Source organism: Rhea pennata, chromosome 3 (assembly GCF_028389875.1).
Source record: "Rhea pennata isolate bPtePen1 chromosome 3, bPtePen1.pri, whole genome shotgun sequence".
Lineage (NCBI taxonomy): Eukaryota > Metazoa > Chordata > Aves > Rheiformes > Rheidae > Rhea > Rhea pennata.
In genome coordinates this window covers 19702204-19718524 of record NC_084665.1, presented here as the reverse complement: position 1 = coordinate 19718524, position 16321 = coordinate 19702204, and the positions used below count along the sequence as shown (strand labels likewise).

General features: G+C 35.5%; 1 protein-coding gene across 1 annotated transcript in view; it reads left to right on the top strand.

Annotated features, from left to right (window-relative positions):
* The window catches only part of CLIP4 (CAP-Gly domain containing linker protein family member 4), a 30574-nt gene extending 15201 nt beyond the window's left edge, over positions 1-15373 (top strand). The window contains exons 8-16 of the mRNA XM_062573544.1: positions 735-870; positions 1625-1765; positions 4878-4961; positions 8277-8414; positions 8838-8951; positions 11194-11317; positions 12070-12134; positions 12821-12893; positions 13540-15373. Of these exons, the coding sequence (XP_062429528.1) occupies positions 735-870; positions 1625-1765; positions 4878-4961; positions 8277-8414; positions 8838-8951; positions 11194-11317; positions 12070-12134; positions 12821-12893; positions 13540-13861 (1197 nt within the window). The 3' untranslated portion in view covers positions 13862-15373. The remainder of the gene's footprint in view (positions 1-734; positions 871-1624; positions 1766-4877; positions 4962-8276; positions 8415-8837; positions 8952-11193; positions 11318-12069; positions 12135-12820; positions 12894-13539) is intronic.
* The last annotated feature ends 948 nt before the right edge of the window (positions 15374-16321 follow it).

The window sequence follows — 16321 nt, the reverse complement described above, 5'->3', positions numbered from 1 at the left end:
CTCGAGATGAGGCCTCCCCAGGGCTGAGTAGAGGGGCAGGATCACCTCCCTCGACCTACTGGCAGCTCTCTTCCATTTTCTTGATTTACTTATCTGTACAGAGTCTAAATAATATATATTAAAACAACAACAAAATGTATAAAACAATTGTTGGATTTTTAAATTTTGCTTAATCATAAGGGGAGAATAAAAGACTTAGTTTTTTTTTTTAAAAAAATTTTGTAGGCCTTCCCTGAAGATAGTACTTACTTTTTAACCTCTCTGCTGTGTGTGTATGTGTGTTTTTAAATATCTTTATAGAATTTTTAATCTAGTATTTCTATGGAATCTCCAATTCAGCAAGATGTTAAGTCATGTTTCCCTATGTAGTCTCAGGGAAGACAGTGAAAAGAAAACTTCAGGTTAGGCATATATAAACTACTGCATCTTGCTTATACTGAGTTATATTGCACAAGGTGCTTACTGTCTAATTCTTGTCTGTTATGAGAGCTATCAATAACCACTGCCACCATTATAAAATTTACACAAAAGAGCTAGTATGTCTTGGAAAATGGATTAGCTGGCATTGAAAGAAAGAAGGGTCAGTAATCAAGATACTGTTATATTTGCATTTCTCTTTCTGTCCTGATTAAAAGCTTGAAGGTGACTTGTTGTCTTCTTCGTAATCTATGCTACATTCTTTTGAGCAATACTTGTTCAACAAAGTCACTGTATATTGATGCTTTTTGCTTTAGGTTGGTACATTAAGATTTTGTGGCACAACTGAGTTTGCCAGTGGTCAGTGGGCTGGCATAGAACTGGATGAGCCGGAAGGAAAGAACAATGGAAGTGTTGGAAAAATCCAGTACTTCAAGTGTGCACCAAAACGCGGTATAACTTTTATATTTTTTAGAAGTCTTAATTTTTTTTATAACCTGAATTTTGAAAAAAAGATATGATCCTTTTAGAAGAATAAGTACAGATAACTAATTTGGATGCTTTTCTTTGTAGTGCTTATTTTCTTTTACTGATTCTTTTAACTATCCCTAATTTTTTGGATGTTTACAAAAAACCGAACGAACCGACCAGGCAAAATTTCTGGTGATTCCTTGAAACTGAGATAATAACCTTGACGTTTTTCTGTCTATATCTTTGAAGCTATATGTTTTTGTTGTAACAGGAATGGCAATGTTTCTTTACTGGCTTTGCTTTCTTTTTCTTAAGAGAGATTCATGTATATAATTGCTTTTTAGCTTCCAACTTGAGCCTTAAAAGAATTTCATCTGGTTGTCCGCGGTTTATAAAATTTAGATGTATACATTATTTTTGTTGATATTTCATTAACACTTGTGATATACAAGGTCTTGTGCTTTGTAACAGTGGAGACTGAATGCTACCTTTGGGATAAAAGTGAAATTTTAATAGTTTTACTGAATTACTTTGGTTCAGTCGCTTCATATACCTTTTGGTTTCACTGTTCCATTTGAGCTAGAACTTCCTACATTACAAGTGCTTTGGGAACACAACAGCTATGGTTATAACTGCAAAAATACCTAGATTAACTGATCTAAGAAATGGGAGCCAAAGTTTTATCACATTAATATTACCCCTGGTTCTTTTCTGGCACATATAACTTTCTCTCCAGGTATATTTGCACCTCTTTCTAAAATAAGCAAGGCTTCTGATCACAAAAAAAGCTCAGTACGAAGTTCTTCCACACGGTCTTCACCTTTGATTAAATCCAAGAAAATAGATGTGACGCACATAACTTCCAAAGTGAATTCTGGTGAGTATTTTCTTGTATGTCGAGACAGAAATACTTGTTTTCGAGATTTAGCACCAATCCTGTAAATCTTGGCATTAAAATATGTGTTTGGAATTAGTTTGTCGCTTGGTATGAGAAGGTAATAGGATATTTAGTAACTATATATTCTCATTAATGGAAGTTAACTAACTTTTAAACTATTACTGCTAGGATGTTGTGTGTAGTTGTTTAGTGCTTCACAGGAGCAGGCTCCTCAATTACCATCTGAATTTTCTGTTTTATGTTACTTGCTTTACAAGATGGGTATACTATGACAGTTTCTCTCTTCCTCAGTAACTGCATAAGCAGGTGACTGCACAGAACGTGGTCACACAAACCTTTGACCAGTTGTGCTAAAACTGTGATGCTCTTTTCAGAGTCTCAGCCGTAATGAAGCTGAGCCAGGGAAACTGTCAACTTGTTCTGAGATGTTAGTTATGGTGATCTGATATACTGTGAGGGATCTTTATGTACTGTATGAAAAAAGTTCACTGCAGCATTTGTTCACAACCCTTTACAGTAATTTCTGACTGGCTGTGATATAAGTCAGATGTCTAAAACTGGGTGGTTTTGTTTACTAAGTTCTTCCTGAATAACTTGAAAGATCTCACTGAGATCAGTGAAAATTTATACAATTATCTATATGTATAGAAAATGATTAGTTTATTTTTGGGCAAAATAGTCAAGGAACAGTTTGATTGATTATATTCTCTCCGTTAATTATTTTATCGGAGTGAAATCAGAGGCAAATTAGAAGAAAACAGATGTCCTTGTAATAAGATCTCAGTCTACTGATTGGAGTTGTAGACTCAGTCCCTGGCTCTGTTTCAGTCTCTTAGTAATTTATTCGAATTACTAAATCCTTCTGTTAATTAGTTGCATGCTTGCTTAGTAGGAATGATGCATCTTTTCTCATCTGTTCAGATTTTAAGGTATTTGGAATATTGATTCTTTGCTGCTGTGTGCACATACAGTGCCCACCATGCATGATTTGGCCCTGTGGCTGGCTGGCTAAATAATAATGTCATTAAATATATTGCATTAGTATTTATTTTGCTTTTTGAATCCTGCTTTGATTACTCATACTGAGGCAGCACAGCTTAAGGGATGAAAGGAGATACACACACACACGCACATTCTAAAGAAGTTTGCTTAAGTGCCCTAACATGTTCCTCTCTTTACTAGTAATGTGCAACATATAGAAATAACATGACAGGCTGCAGAAGACATGCATAATACTTTTTGGCAACATTTTGGAGGATTTATGTAACTCTTCATTATATAGACTGAGAGGGAAGTAAGCCTTAATCATGTGTATTTACAAATAGTACAAGAGTTAAGCTATTTATAAACCAATGTCCTGCAAAAAATGCTTCTCAGAACAAATAGCTTGTTTGCAGTACTGTTCAGGAGCAGCTTTAAGCTGATTTTTCTGTTAAATATTTTTCAGTATTTGATCCAATTTAGTGTGAACTGTTTAGAAACTGTTAAACTAATGGAAAAGAGTGTTTCTATTGTCAAAGACAGTGTATTCAGGATAGTTCAATGATAAACTACCCTCTTTGTCACAAAGGCACACAACTGACTTTGTAAATTTAAAACACTTGATACTTATTTTAGGTAAAAATCAGAGTGAATTATGTATCATCTACCCAACAGAGTTACATCCAAACCCAATTATCTTCAGGCTGTTGTTTGTGAGATGTTCTTGTGCTGAAAGGTCCATTAGACTTAATGTGCCAGGCTGATTCACTGGCTGGAGTGGGAGGATAAAGCAATATTTTGTTTTGCAGTGTTTACATGCGTCAGCAGATTAAATTTCTTCTTTCCTTTAAACTTTGTTCCTGCAGTACACTGGTTTGTAATGATCCAAAAAAACAATTAATATACTTTTTGTAGATATTATAGACTGCAAAGTAAAATTTACTTATAATACTGTATGGAGACTTTAAAATTTGATTTGTTTCTACTGGATTTGAATAATCCATCAGATTCAATTGATGATAATGGTTCTTTTTCAGGTTTTAGAAAAAGGATTACTGTGATCAAAGTGAGAAATGTGTTATCAGTCATAAACACTACGTTTTTTTGATCTGCTGCTTTAATGGATGAAATATAAAATCTTTTGAAAATAGAATACACTTGCAAACTAGTTTTTTTTTCATGTAGCTGAATTAAGCTGAGCAATGTAGTTAAATAATTTTTTTTTTTCATAATGGGCAGGGAGAAATCATAGGTAAGTTTGTTCTTTATTGACTTCGGGTAGAAAATTGTTTGAAATGCAGAATGACTGTTCATGAATTATAACTTAGGTGGCAGTATTATTTCGTATACATTTCACAACATGGTGGCTGTAAGAGTTAGGCTTTTTACTTAAAATTGGTATTAGCATACTTCATTATTTGTAGCCTGATTAAAGATTTGATTGCAAAACTTTGATTTTATATGTAATCTTTAATGCAGAAATTACTTTTACTACTTGAAGTATACTATTCACTAGCATTAATTTCGTATTTTTGGGTATTGTGTACATAATAAATATAAGTGTTTGAAAGATTTAATTTAAACTACTTCAATATACGCATTAATATTTGACAAGTAACTTTTTTATAGTTTAGTGAGATCTTTTGGACCTCTGCTGGTCTATTAGAACAAATCTGATGTATTGTTTTACCCATATAGAGGCTAAGAAACGTTACAGTTGCAATCAAATGTCCTGGGTTCTGTGAGTGAGAGTGCATATAGGTATCATCATAGGAAATGGGTGAAGAGAAGGGGGAGAATCCAAATACAATGGCTGTGGTTTGCCATGATGTCCACATGGGATAAGTAGTTTTACTGAATTGAGTGAAGACTACAAGTAGGAGTCCCTGCTATAGTATGCTGTTATATAAGCTAATATATACTACTGCCTTTTCTAAAGATTACAATCATCTGTCATGTGTGAAGCACAGTGAAATTGAAATGATGAAGTGGAAATGACTTGATTTATCCAGTAATTTACAAATCTGTCTAACTGTTTTCATACCTGACCTTTATTGTTCATTGTCAGGACATGTATATTTAATTGTCTCTGAATATTTTTTTATTCTAGGCTTAACTGCACTAAAAAAAGACAGTAGTTCTGAAACCACCTGTATGACTGCAGACAGGGCAAAAACTGTACCTGCAAAAGAAGGTAAATATGTTCATTTTATTTTTTAACATATTGCGCAAAATTTTGGGTAGGGGAGAGGGAGTACAATTGCTATCTTCCCTCCTCGAAAGCCCTGCATCTATGCTATAAAAACAGTTGCTTGCCTGTATTTAAGTTCCAAGCACATTAGTGCATAGCATACAATAGTTTACTAGGAGCAAGAGTAATTAGTGTGGACATTTGGCATGCTGTATTGCCTTGGTAATAACCTCTGTAAAAATACATGGGCAGTAATAAAGACAAGCTCCTAAAGCCGAAAGCTATCTTGTTAGTAAATGTTTTTACAGAGGGTCTCACCTTCCTATGTTTCTGAGGGAGACCTTGTGCCATATATCATTGCTGCACATATTTTGATGGAGAACTATGTACATGTTCTATTCTCTCCTGCCACTTGCATGTTTGAGCTTTACATAATAAAGAATTATGGTCTGACAGCACTTAACAATCTTGGCATTGTATCATGTAAGACTCATAGTAACAAACTCTATATATAAAAAAGAAATTCTACTTTTTTTTTTAGCCTCCTTTTAAATATGAATCATTCTCTGTAATTATCTATATTCAGAATTGGTTAGTGACTTCTGCTGTATGAAATTTGTGTGCTGAACTTAAAAACATAAAGGTGCCTCCTTTCAGGGATGTCTTTAACATACTGTAAAAATTTCCTTTATAAGTCATATTGCAAGTGTTTATAAGAGCAGTATTTCTCTGAAATAATTTCAAGTATGACTTTGAAGAGTTTCTTTTTGGAAAAAAAGCATCTTTTTATATCCTTGGTCATTGAACAGTTGTGAGGAAGAGACCTGGGGAAGAGCGTAGGGTGAGATGCTCAAGCACTGTCTTATATGACCCTTTTTCAGAAGTGAGCTAAAATACTTCTTGTGCAGACAGGGTTTCCAGTGCATTGTTCGTGAAGAGCACTTAAAGGCTTGATCTTCAGGTTGCTGGTCATGTAATGAAATTAATTTGCGGTACAGTGTCTTAGCTTGATGGATATAATAGACACAATTAAAAGGACTCCAAAGGCTTTGCAGGCTGTAAATGATGTGAATGCAAGCCTCATCTGGGGATTTAGTGGTTTAGATGATACTACTGTAAGGTGAGTGCAGAACTGTTGGGAAATTCAACTTGGAAAGTAGCTATTAGTAGTTCTTTGTCAAACTGGAAGGCTATATCAGAGTTTTCCTGGAGTTTATGATAAAGCTGGTAATTTTTTGATCTACAGTTAAGATGCTGGGAATGGAGAGTCTGAGCACTAAATATGCAGGTGATGTCTGGTAGATAATTGAGAGGATTAATATTAAAAAAAAAAATCTTGACAAATTGGAAGAAGAACTTAGGGGAGAAAATGATGCAGAGAACTAAGGACTGCACAGTTCTGTAGCCAAGCAGGAACAGTCAGTTCTGTAAACATACACAGGGAATGATATGCCAGGTAATAGTTTTGTAGGCATGGAACTGGGGTTATTGAGTTATTATAAGGTAAGAATGAGTCACCAGTGTCATACTGTTGCAAAAAGGGGAATAATATATGGGAAGGTATTAAAAGGAGCATCAGCCATGAGATATGTGAAGTAATCTGGATGCTTTATTAGGCACAGTTGATGCCCTAGCTAAAGCCCCATGTCTAGTTTTAGGCATCGCATTTCACAAAAAGATGTGAACCAACTGGAGAGAATTCAGAGAATACACCACAATAATTAGAAATATAAAAAACATGACTTATGTGAAAAGACTAATGGGATTTGTGTGGTTAAAAGGACAGAAGACTGAGTGATAAAACATGAAGCTTTCAAATGCAAGACAAGAAAAAGTATAAACTATTCTGCATGTGTAAAGAGGGTAAGACAAGAAATCTTGAGCTAAAACTGCAGTAATTTAGATCTTATATTGGGGAACAAAACCTGTAACAGTATAGATATCATGTGATGAAATGCATTACTGGTAAAGTTGTAAGATCTTCTTGATGGAAGGTTTTTAAGAACAGATCAAATGCTCATTTCAGGAATGATCAAACAGTTGTTTTTGCCTGATGACAGAAGAATGGATTATGTGACCTGAGAAGGCCCCTTCTGCTCTCCCTTCCCCTCTCGCCCATGATTTCTCATAAATGAAGCATGTCCATGGCAGGCTTAGTTTTCTGTGTTGCTGTACCGGCAATTTTTGTTGAGTTTATGTAAAGATGCTAGGTAGTCTGGCCTCTAATGAATCTCTCTAATCTGATTTCCAAATATAGAATGCTAGTGCATGCCTGCACACACACTTGTGTATTTTTATACCTTGGAATTGGCATTGAATTTTGCCTGTTCAGTCACCATTAAATGCATTTAATAGTTGCATTTTTTGTTGTTGTTGTAACATAGCTGCAGCCAGTATCTTAATTTTAGAGTCTTCAGATTTTTGTTCTCTGCCTCCAGATACCTAAGTTTTTGCTATGACCTACAGCCTCTTTGCCATTCTTTATCTTTTTGCCAAATTAGAGGATTAAATTGTGTTAATATTGAATTCCTCTTATCACTAACCCAATGTTGATCTCAAGGTGCTTTGCAAAAACTAATGAATTAAGCCTCTCAGCATTCTGGAAAGTCTGATAATTAGTAATTAGTATTATCTTAATTTTTCATATTGAGAAACTGAGGCACAGTATATAACTTGTCTTCTTGCACCTTGCCTTATTTTGGACAAAAGGGTAGGGAAGAGAAAGAATTGAGAAGAGACTTGAAAAGGAAGGAGGAAAGCTGAGCATAAATTTTGCTGGACAACTTAGACATCAGGATTTGCAAATGGAGATAAAAGTGACATATTTTCCGTTCTTATTTTATAGTACAGATTTTAATATTAATACTGTATGTAATGGAATACAGTAGATTTTCATCCACACAATGATTCACTCACATGTTACCACCTTCTTTCCATTTCTCATCAAATGTTTAATAAGGTGGCTGCTGAAAGAAAGGGGGTAAGATCTCTTTTTTATTAAACTCCTGTATTTTAACAAATATGCTTGGGACTGTTTACAAAAACTTTCATAGAATAACAGAAGTAATTCTGGAAGAAGTCTCTAAAAGCCCCAAACTATCACCTTATTCCTGAGGCAGGGTCAGGTGTACCTATTTCATTCCTGACAGATGGTAGTGTAAACTACTCCTTAAAACGCCTCCAGTTTTTTGGCCCTTTGCTTTGTATACTGCCCACAAGAAAGAACAGATAAGTTCTTTACAGAAACTTTCCCTTCTGCTTAATCTGTGCTTTCCTGAATATGATCTCTGAAAGACTGTCTCCATTTATGTCTTTCAGCTTTTGGATCCAGCAGCTCTTCCTCTTCTACTACCTCCCTAGAACGCAAACAGAACTATTCCAAAAAACAGAACTCAACTGGCAGCAGTAAAAGGACAGCGATTAGAGCAGTTTCTGCCACATCTAAAATCAGTGCTGGTATTGTTTGTTTTATTAAGGTGTATATTCATGAGTGGAAGTCCACCACTGCATTGAATACTTATGTAGAAGTACTTGTGTTGTTTCAGAATTTCAGGTAGTTCAAAGTTTGCAAAGTGTTAATGTATAAATTTAAATTTTCTAACTTATTAAAAAATGTTTTAGAAAATCTGCTAGCAGAAAAATGTTATAGTCATGTCTTGTCAACATACCTTTCAACTGCAGAGAAAAGACTGTAGTCCACAATTTTCATGCTGAAGCAATTCTTTGTCTAAGCCTAATGTGTGGTAAGTTGCTACATGCTAAAGGTGCGCTGTGTCAAAGGTAGATACTCTATTTGACCAGTTAGTTGGCTTTCTGGCTATTAAGATCTTGAATTTTAAAGATATAATTTCACTAATTTGAGATCTTGTTCTTCTCCAGCTATGAGGAAAAATCCTTCTGATGAGAGAGAAATTCAACTCGGAGACAGAGTACTGGTGGTAGGACAGAGAACAGGCACTGTTAGATTCTATGGGACGACAAAATTTGCACCAGGTAGTTGCACACTCTTTGCGTATGTTGTATAATCACTATTGGATAGGTTGCATGGGAGGGCACAAACACTACAAGAACCCACACTCCCTCCAAAGAAGCTCCACTGGCTTGTGCTGAAGTTTTCACCCTCTCCTTTGTTTCATTGAATATTTTTTAAATTTAATACAAGACAGCAAAGAAAAAGTAATGATTTAAATGTGACTTTTACTCGTCCATTTATGTTGTTCAATTAGGAGAACTATTCTGATGTTAAAATTGTATGTATTGTTACAAAGCTTTCTGAAAATCTTCAGTTTAGTCTCAGTGATGTGTAGTTTATTGAGATCACATGCCTTTACTTAACTTTCATCTGCAGCTTTATTGACTCAGCTTATCTCTTGCAATTTTGGTACTCTACCATATCATATAGCTGTCTCATTTTTATGTTATTAGTTCTTTAAGAGGGTGCAAACATTTCAATCTTAACTGATTTCAGACTGACAAATGTTTAGGTCACAGGACAGATGAAGGTTACAGGTATCTTAAAAACACCCCTAAACTCCTTTTTCTTGTATTTTTCCTCCTTCCTCCTCCATTGCTAAAAAACACATTGCAGTGAATCCACATGTCTGGATTTGCTCTAAATTATGGAAACTAATTTTTGAATACTCATTCTTGCTAACCAAATTACTTCAGTGTGTTCTCTGTTCTTACTTACAATCTTATAATTGCAAGATTAATGCAGAGTTGTTAAGTACTGACGCTGGGTAAGATGATTAGCATTTTTGCACTGAATTTAACTTAAATAAAGTCTACTTGATTGGTATGTGAGTGACAATACCCTGTCTTGACACTTGGTGGCATCAATATTAAGAAAAAATATTAAGGTAGAAGCTATGTTAAGGTAGAAGTACAAACTGTGTGTGTGGTGGTTTTTTTTTTTTTTTTTTTTTTTTTTTTTTTTTTTTTTTTTTTTTTTTTTTTTCCATTCTTCCCATTTCCCCAATCTCATTTTAGGCAGTCCTTGCTTAAGATACTCCTATGATCTAATTCCACACTTTCATGTGATCAACCTTTCCTTCATATTGTTGCTTTATTGTTCCATTATAGCAAGTGTAAAATCAGTAAGCTATTTAGCTATTTGATGGTTTAAGTCTCCTCCCCTTTTCCTTCAAATTAGTGAAGTTTTTTTTTGTTTGTTTGTTTTTTTTTTTTTTTTTTTTTTTTTTTAGGAAAAACATAGTATTTTAACAAGTGAGAATGGAAAGACTGCAGCTCTTTACCATTTGCAAAACCAGTAATTTATGGAAAATGTAACAGTGGCATTTTTAAATATTGCTGTTTAAGTATTGCTGTTTTAAAATGAATCAAAGCTCTGGGAAGTTGCCAAAACTTTATTTCCTATTCATTTTGCTGCAATGCAGATCTTTCTTAAATTCTGAAGACAGAAAAGGGAGAACTTCTGACATACTGAACCCTTCTAAATCATAAGCTGACATTCTTGAGTTTCTTGAGCTGATAATTAGTATTACCATTATATCCACTACCTTAGTACCAAGTGACTTGAATTAAATTTAAAATCTTTCAGGGATAGATAGCATAAGGACTACTAATGGAGTATGAAATTTAGCTCCTTTAATTAGCTCACATTTATCACAGATTATGAATGATCAAACTTATTAACATCTTGATGCCTATTCAGTGTTCTGTATGAGATGAACTGCTGCCCAATTCTGATTTTATACCCTTCTCTCAATATCATATAATCACCCTTGCAAATTATATTCATTATTATTTGCTGAATGGAGAAAATGAATGAATTAATATCAAAATTTTAATTTTACTGTTGATGATCTCAGATGAGGCATAAACCATGGGGTCAGGCGACTGAAGAGGGGAAACTTGAACCACCATTACTGCCCGTTCATATTTCCTTTTTGTCAAATAGCCACTGTTACATTCAGTCACATTCCATTCTGCTTCAAGATGAACATCAAAGGTTTTAAATTTTCTATGCTAATTAAAATGTTATTACTTTTCTTAAACATTTATACATATATAAAAAATGCTAATAATCTTTAGATTTATTATGATACATAACTTTAGCACAGTTATAATATTATAAATATTGAATGTTAGAAACTGTTTCCCTTATGAGGGTGAATGCCGACAGTCTAGGTAAAGGAAAGCCTGTGTTTTAGTCAAAAAAACAAAGAAACAAACAAAAAAACTCCCCACAATTTTACCATTTTAAATCTTGCAGGATTCTGGTGTGGCATTGAATTGGACAAACCTCATGGTAAGAATGATGGTTCAGTGGGAGGTGTTCAGTACTTCAGTTGTCTTCCTAGATACGGTATATTTGCACCACCATCTCGTGTACAGAGGTGAGCACTGAGCCGCTTTTGCTGTTTGTGTTGCCAAACATTTTCTTAGTGTGTTTTTGTTGGGAAACAAAGTTTTGCAGCACTTATGGGAGTAATACCTTTCTGCTGCTGCTGATGGAGGTTTATAGATTCTGTTGGTTTCAGACTGTTTTTTTGAAACAAGAGTATAAATTGGAAATACAGATCCCCATTTCTGTTGCAGCCACTTCAAGTATTTTCATTCCAGGGCCTATAAACTTTACATTCATGACCCAGTCCTGCTCGGGGCTGTGAGTAAAATTCAACTATAAAAGAAAGTTGCCCTTGGACACGACCAGAAGTACCATTCTCATTCCTGCTTACTGCACAGAGGATCCAAAGCATCCACCAAGTTTGTTCATAGCCCCTTTGTTAGGTTTCTGGAGGAACCTCAAAAGCAGTACTGTGCTCTTTCCTCCCGTGTTTGTGTCCAGTTGCTCTGCCAAACATACTCTCTTATCTTTCCCTGAAGTTTCTTGCTCAATAAACTGTCAGAGAACTTTGCCTCAAAATTGCATATCCTTTATTGCTTTCTTTAGTAATTTAGATAAAGTGGGTTGATATAGACATCTGTGATATACCAGCCTGATTACAATTAAATGTTATTGTCTTTTGGGAGTGGAGGGAGAAGGGAAAGAATCACAACTTAATCTACAGAGAATTCCAGTAGTAATTCTATTACAAATTAATTGAAATGACTTCTTCTGAACGGCTGCTGTATTACTGTTTTTCAGATTAACAGGTTCTCTGGATTCTCTCACAGAAAGTTCATTGAATAAACTAAATCACAGTTTTCCAGGTAGGAGCATAAGACACTTGTGATTTGGCTTATGTAGCCTACAGACCATTCTACAGCCAGAAACGACAGCAGGAAAAAACCTCTGAAAGAGCAGTAGGTTTTGAGAGAACCCAAATGCCAGCAATTTTCTTTGCTATTACCTTCCTAAAATGGACCCTGCAGTGGATCTCTGCAGAAGGAACTGTGGAGAACCATGTTGTTGTTAACTCTGCCGTTGTGTAAATGATTACATCAGAGTTAATACTGTTTTCATAAGGAAATGACACTCTCCCCATATTACAACACTGTATTCTAGTCATAGTTGGCTATAATCTGAATCTGTTCCTTAAAGTAAGCCTAGATTGGTGAGTAGATCAGTGTGGGGAAGGAGGTCCATGTTGAACTGCTAAAACTTTACTGAAATACTTGAAGTAGTGTTTTTTTTTTTTTCTTCTCTAAACTTTTTGTGGAAGGGATGCTTCCAATCAACCTCATTCTGTTTATTTAATCTAATTTCTGTCAATTTAGAAAATCTGAACATATTACTAACACTTATTTTCATGAGAAATTTCATCACTTATTTTCCCAATAGGAGGGGGCAATGTGTTGCAAATGAAGCAAAAGCGTCGTGAAAGAAAACGTGTTTTTTTGTTTGTTTTTGTTTGGTTTTTGAAAGTTCTACATAGCTTATTAACATCTCCGCTTAGGTTTCAGACGCAGTTTAAGCACAACTTCTGCATCTTCACAGAAAGAGATAAACAGAAGAAACTCCTTTGTTAGGTGAGTGTGCTTCTGATTAAAATGTATGGGTAGGCTGGCTGTTAACTTTACTGTTTCTAGTTCAGAAGAAAAGAAAATCTTTATGCCTTTATAGTATGTAAACCTTTATACATTCTTGGTTTTCTTCCAAAATTAGCCAGAAATATTTTTCAGTGTTGTCTAGGAGTACAGTTCCTGGATTCAAGCAGGCAAAAAGATTGTTTTCCAATCATTCAGTCACTGTATGCATATTCTCCAAATCCTTGTGGTTTCACACAGCTGTGTGTGTGAAGTTCACAAAGTCTCATTAAAGAACTTCCCTGTGTCCTGTTTATCCGACCAAGCCTTATGCATTACAAGTTGGTTTGGTTAAACTCTTTCAAGCACCCTCTAAAATGTTTTGTACCACTTAATTTACTGATGCTGTCCATTATCCTAAATATTGTGGATCCTAGCATCAAGTGAAAGGAAATTGATTTTCCAAGTATTTGAGTACTGTTTACTACTGTATTAATGTTGTTACATATTTTGGCATTGATGTGAGATCAAAAGCATTTTTAAGAGGTTTGAGTTTTTTTTCACACACTTCACTGAATTATATATTTGCATTGCCTTGGATGCTTCATACAGAGAAGGCTTGTTTTTGTTTTCTGCTTTTTTAAACCAGATCTAAGAGCTCTGTGTTAAGGCGCAGCTGGAGTAATACTGCTACAGCTAACACTGAGGGACCAGTGAAGCTGCACGAAGGCTCTCAGGTTCTTCTAACCAGCTCCAATGAAATGGGTACAATCAGGTACATTGGTCCTACAGAATTTGCACCGGGGATATGGCTTGGGCTTGAACTCAGAAGCGCCAAGGGAAAGAATGATGGGTCTGTGGGGGAAAAGCGCTATTTCACCTGTAAGCCGAACCATGGGGTCTTGGTGCGACCTAGTAGAGTAACCTATCGTGGGATTAATGGGGCAAAGCTTGTGGATGACATTTGCTGAGCCAAAGGTGCTAATACAATGGAAAATAAGTTTTTAAAGCACACAAGAACCCTCTCTTTGAATGCCAGCTTATTTTTAAACTATTGAACCCACATTTGCATTTTACATATGTGTGTGTTTGTGTGCACACATACACAAACATCCATACATTAAGAAAAAAAAATTCAGTCACATTAAGCAGTAAAACCACTATTCCATTGCTCTTATTGAAACAGCCCTTGCCTGGGAAGGTTATTGCAAAAGCATCTTGGGTTTCAGATGCTGTGTTGTTTGAATAATGTTCCAGTAGGAGAATGCAAATATATCTAATGTTCTCTGAAGCTGCTTGTGATTCATGCAGTATTTAAATGACTTTCTTCCACTGCTGATACTTTGTGCATTGGCTGCTTTTGACAGAGGAGGTGGCTAATAAGTGACATTCATCTGTTTACTAGGCACTTGGTCAATATCAGTACCCGCCGCTAGCAATAAGCAAGTGAAAAAAGACTTTGTTTCCAGCAGTTGTGAAGTAGTTGCACATTTTTATCATTCATATATCCCACCTCTTTTCCCCCCTCCCATTCTCCCCTCTAGAAGACAAAAGGGCTGATAAATAAAAGTATCTGTGGCTATCCTAGGGAGCAGCAGCAATTGATTAAAAAGCCTTTAAAAAGCACAAATATACTTCATGTCAGTCTGCATAGTAAAAAGCACTTTTTATTGTAGGCGTTTGTAGAAGGAGCTATGTATGAGAAGCACTCTTCAAACTAATGCACTTTGCACTCTCCTGGAGGGTTTTCCCTCATTTTAAAAGATAGGTTTGTTTGGAGTGCTGCAGGATGTGAGTATCACAGTTTTTAATGCAAATAAACCTAGAGTGGAACTATACATAATAGCTGCATCTTAAATATTAAGTCTGTATAAATACAGCGTGGTTCTTCCTGCCAGTGGTATGGATTATATGCAGGGCTTTCAAGCAAGCTATTAACATTTGATTAGTTTGTGATAGATGTTTCTATTTGTTTCCTGTAGAACAGTTTCCAGGGTAAATTTCCTGTAAGAGTCTTATGTTAAATTCAGGATGGTTTTAGATACATCATTAGAACACATTGTGATGTGACATTATTTGCATCTCAGCCTTTTAAATGGCTAGTATTTTGCCCATATTTTAAGCATATAATGTATTTTAATTGCTCAGAATATGTAAACAGTATCTTACTGAAGGTTATCAGGGTGTTTTTATGTTCCAGAACAGTCATTTTATTCTTGAATGATCTGCTTGCTTTTACCTACTTGAAAGAAGTGACACTTTAAATTACAGTGTAATATCCTATTTTTAGACAGAAGTCTACTATTATGTTAAATATTGCTGTAGCTATTTTTCCTGACCTGTATTTAAAAGCTGGACTGTATTCTAATTTATGGGAGTTATTAATTGAATATAAAAGCTGTAAATTTTGAATGTAAAGAAAATAATGCTTTATATTTGAAGATGCACTGAAATGCAAGTGATGTACTGAACTTTGTCCAAAATCTGTTTCTTGCTGTTATTAGTAAAATCAAACCCTGGTGAACAGTGTTTCAAAGAGAATTTATGTTAGGTCATTATAGCATGTGCATTTACTTGCTTTCATTTTTTATTTTTACTTACAAATTGCGTAAATAGGGTAGAGTGCAAAACAGAGCAGTAATACCAGAAGTTTTTAATATCTTTAGCTGCATGGGGCAGAATTACCAGCTATCAAACAAGTGTAGAACACATTTCTCTGGTTTATCCCAATCTCACTCTCCTGTTTGGTTATTAAACTAAAATAGAATTTTTAGAAACACTCTTATTTTTCTGTCTCATGAAATGGAATGAATATATGAATATATGTGCTTTTTCTGAGGAGTAGCTGGAGTTCTTCAGGAGGTGCTCAGGGAAATAAGTAAGTGTTGCACTTGTGTGGCACGTCTTGCACAGAAGAACATGTAGGCGATCAACATCTTTCCAAGAATTACAGGCAGTTCTACTTGAATACGAGGAGGAATTTCTTCGCTGTGAGAGTGACGGAGCACTGGGACAGGTTGCCTAGAGAGCTTGTGGAGTCTCTTTTTCTGGAGATATTCAAAACCCATGTGGATGTGATCCTGTCTAACAGGCTCTAGGTGACCCTGCTTGAGCAAGGAGGTGGGACTACATGATCTCCAGAGGTCCTTTCCAACCTTACCGATTCTGTGATTCTGTAATTTTCCAATTCGCTGGTAACTTTTCTTTATCCAAGTCTATGCCAGGCTGCAGTTTCTACAGTAGCAGGCTATGTAGCTGTGCCCAGTTCAGCTGGAAGTGGTGTCTCGGTGGCCTCGGCTGGCCTAAACCGCAGGATTTTGAACTCTGCCGCATGGAAGGGTAGAGAGAAGAGCAGAGACATTACCTGAGCTTTGGTGTAGTGTGCTTTGCCCTTCAGTTTCAGCATCAGCTAGCCACAGATTCTCCTGACA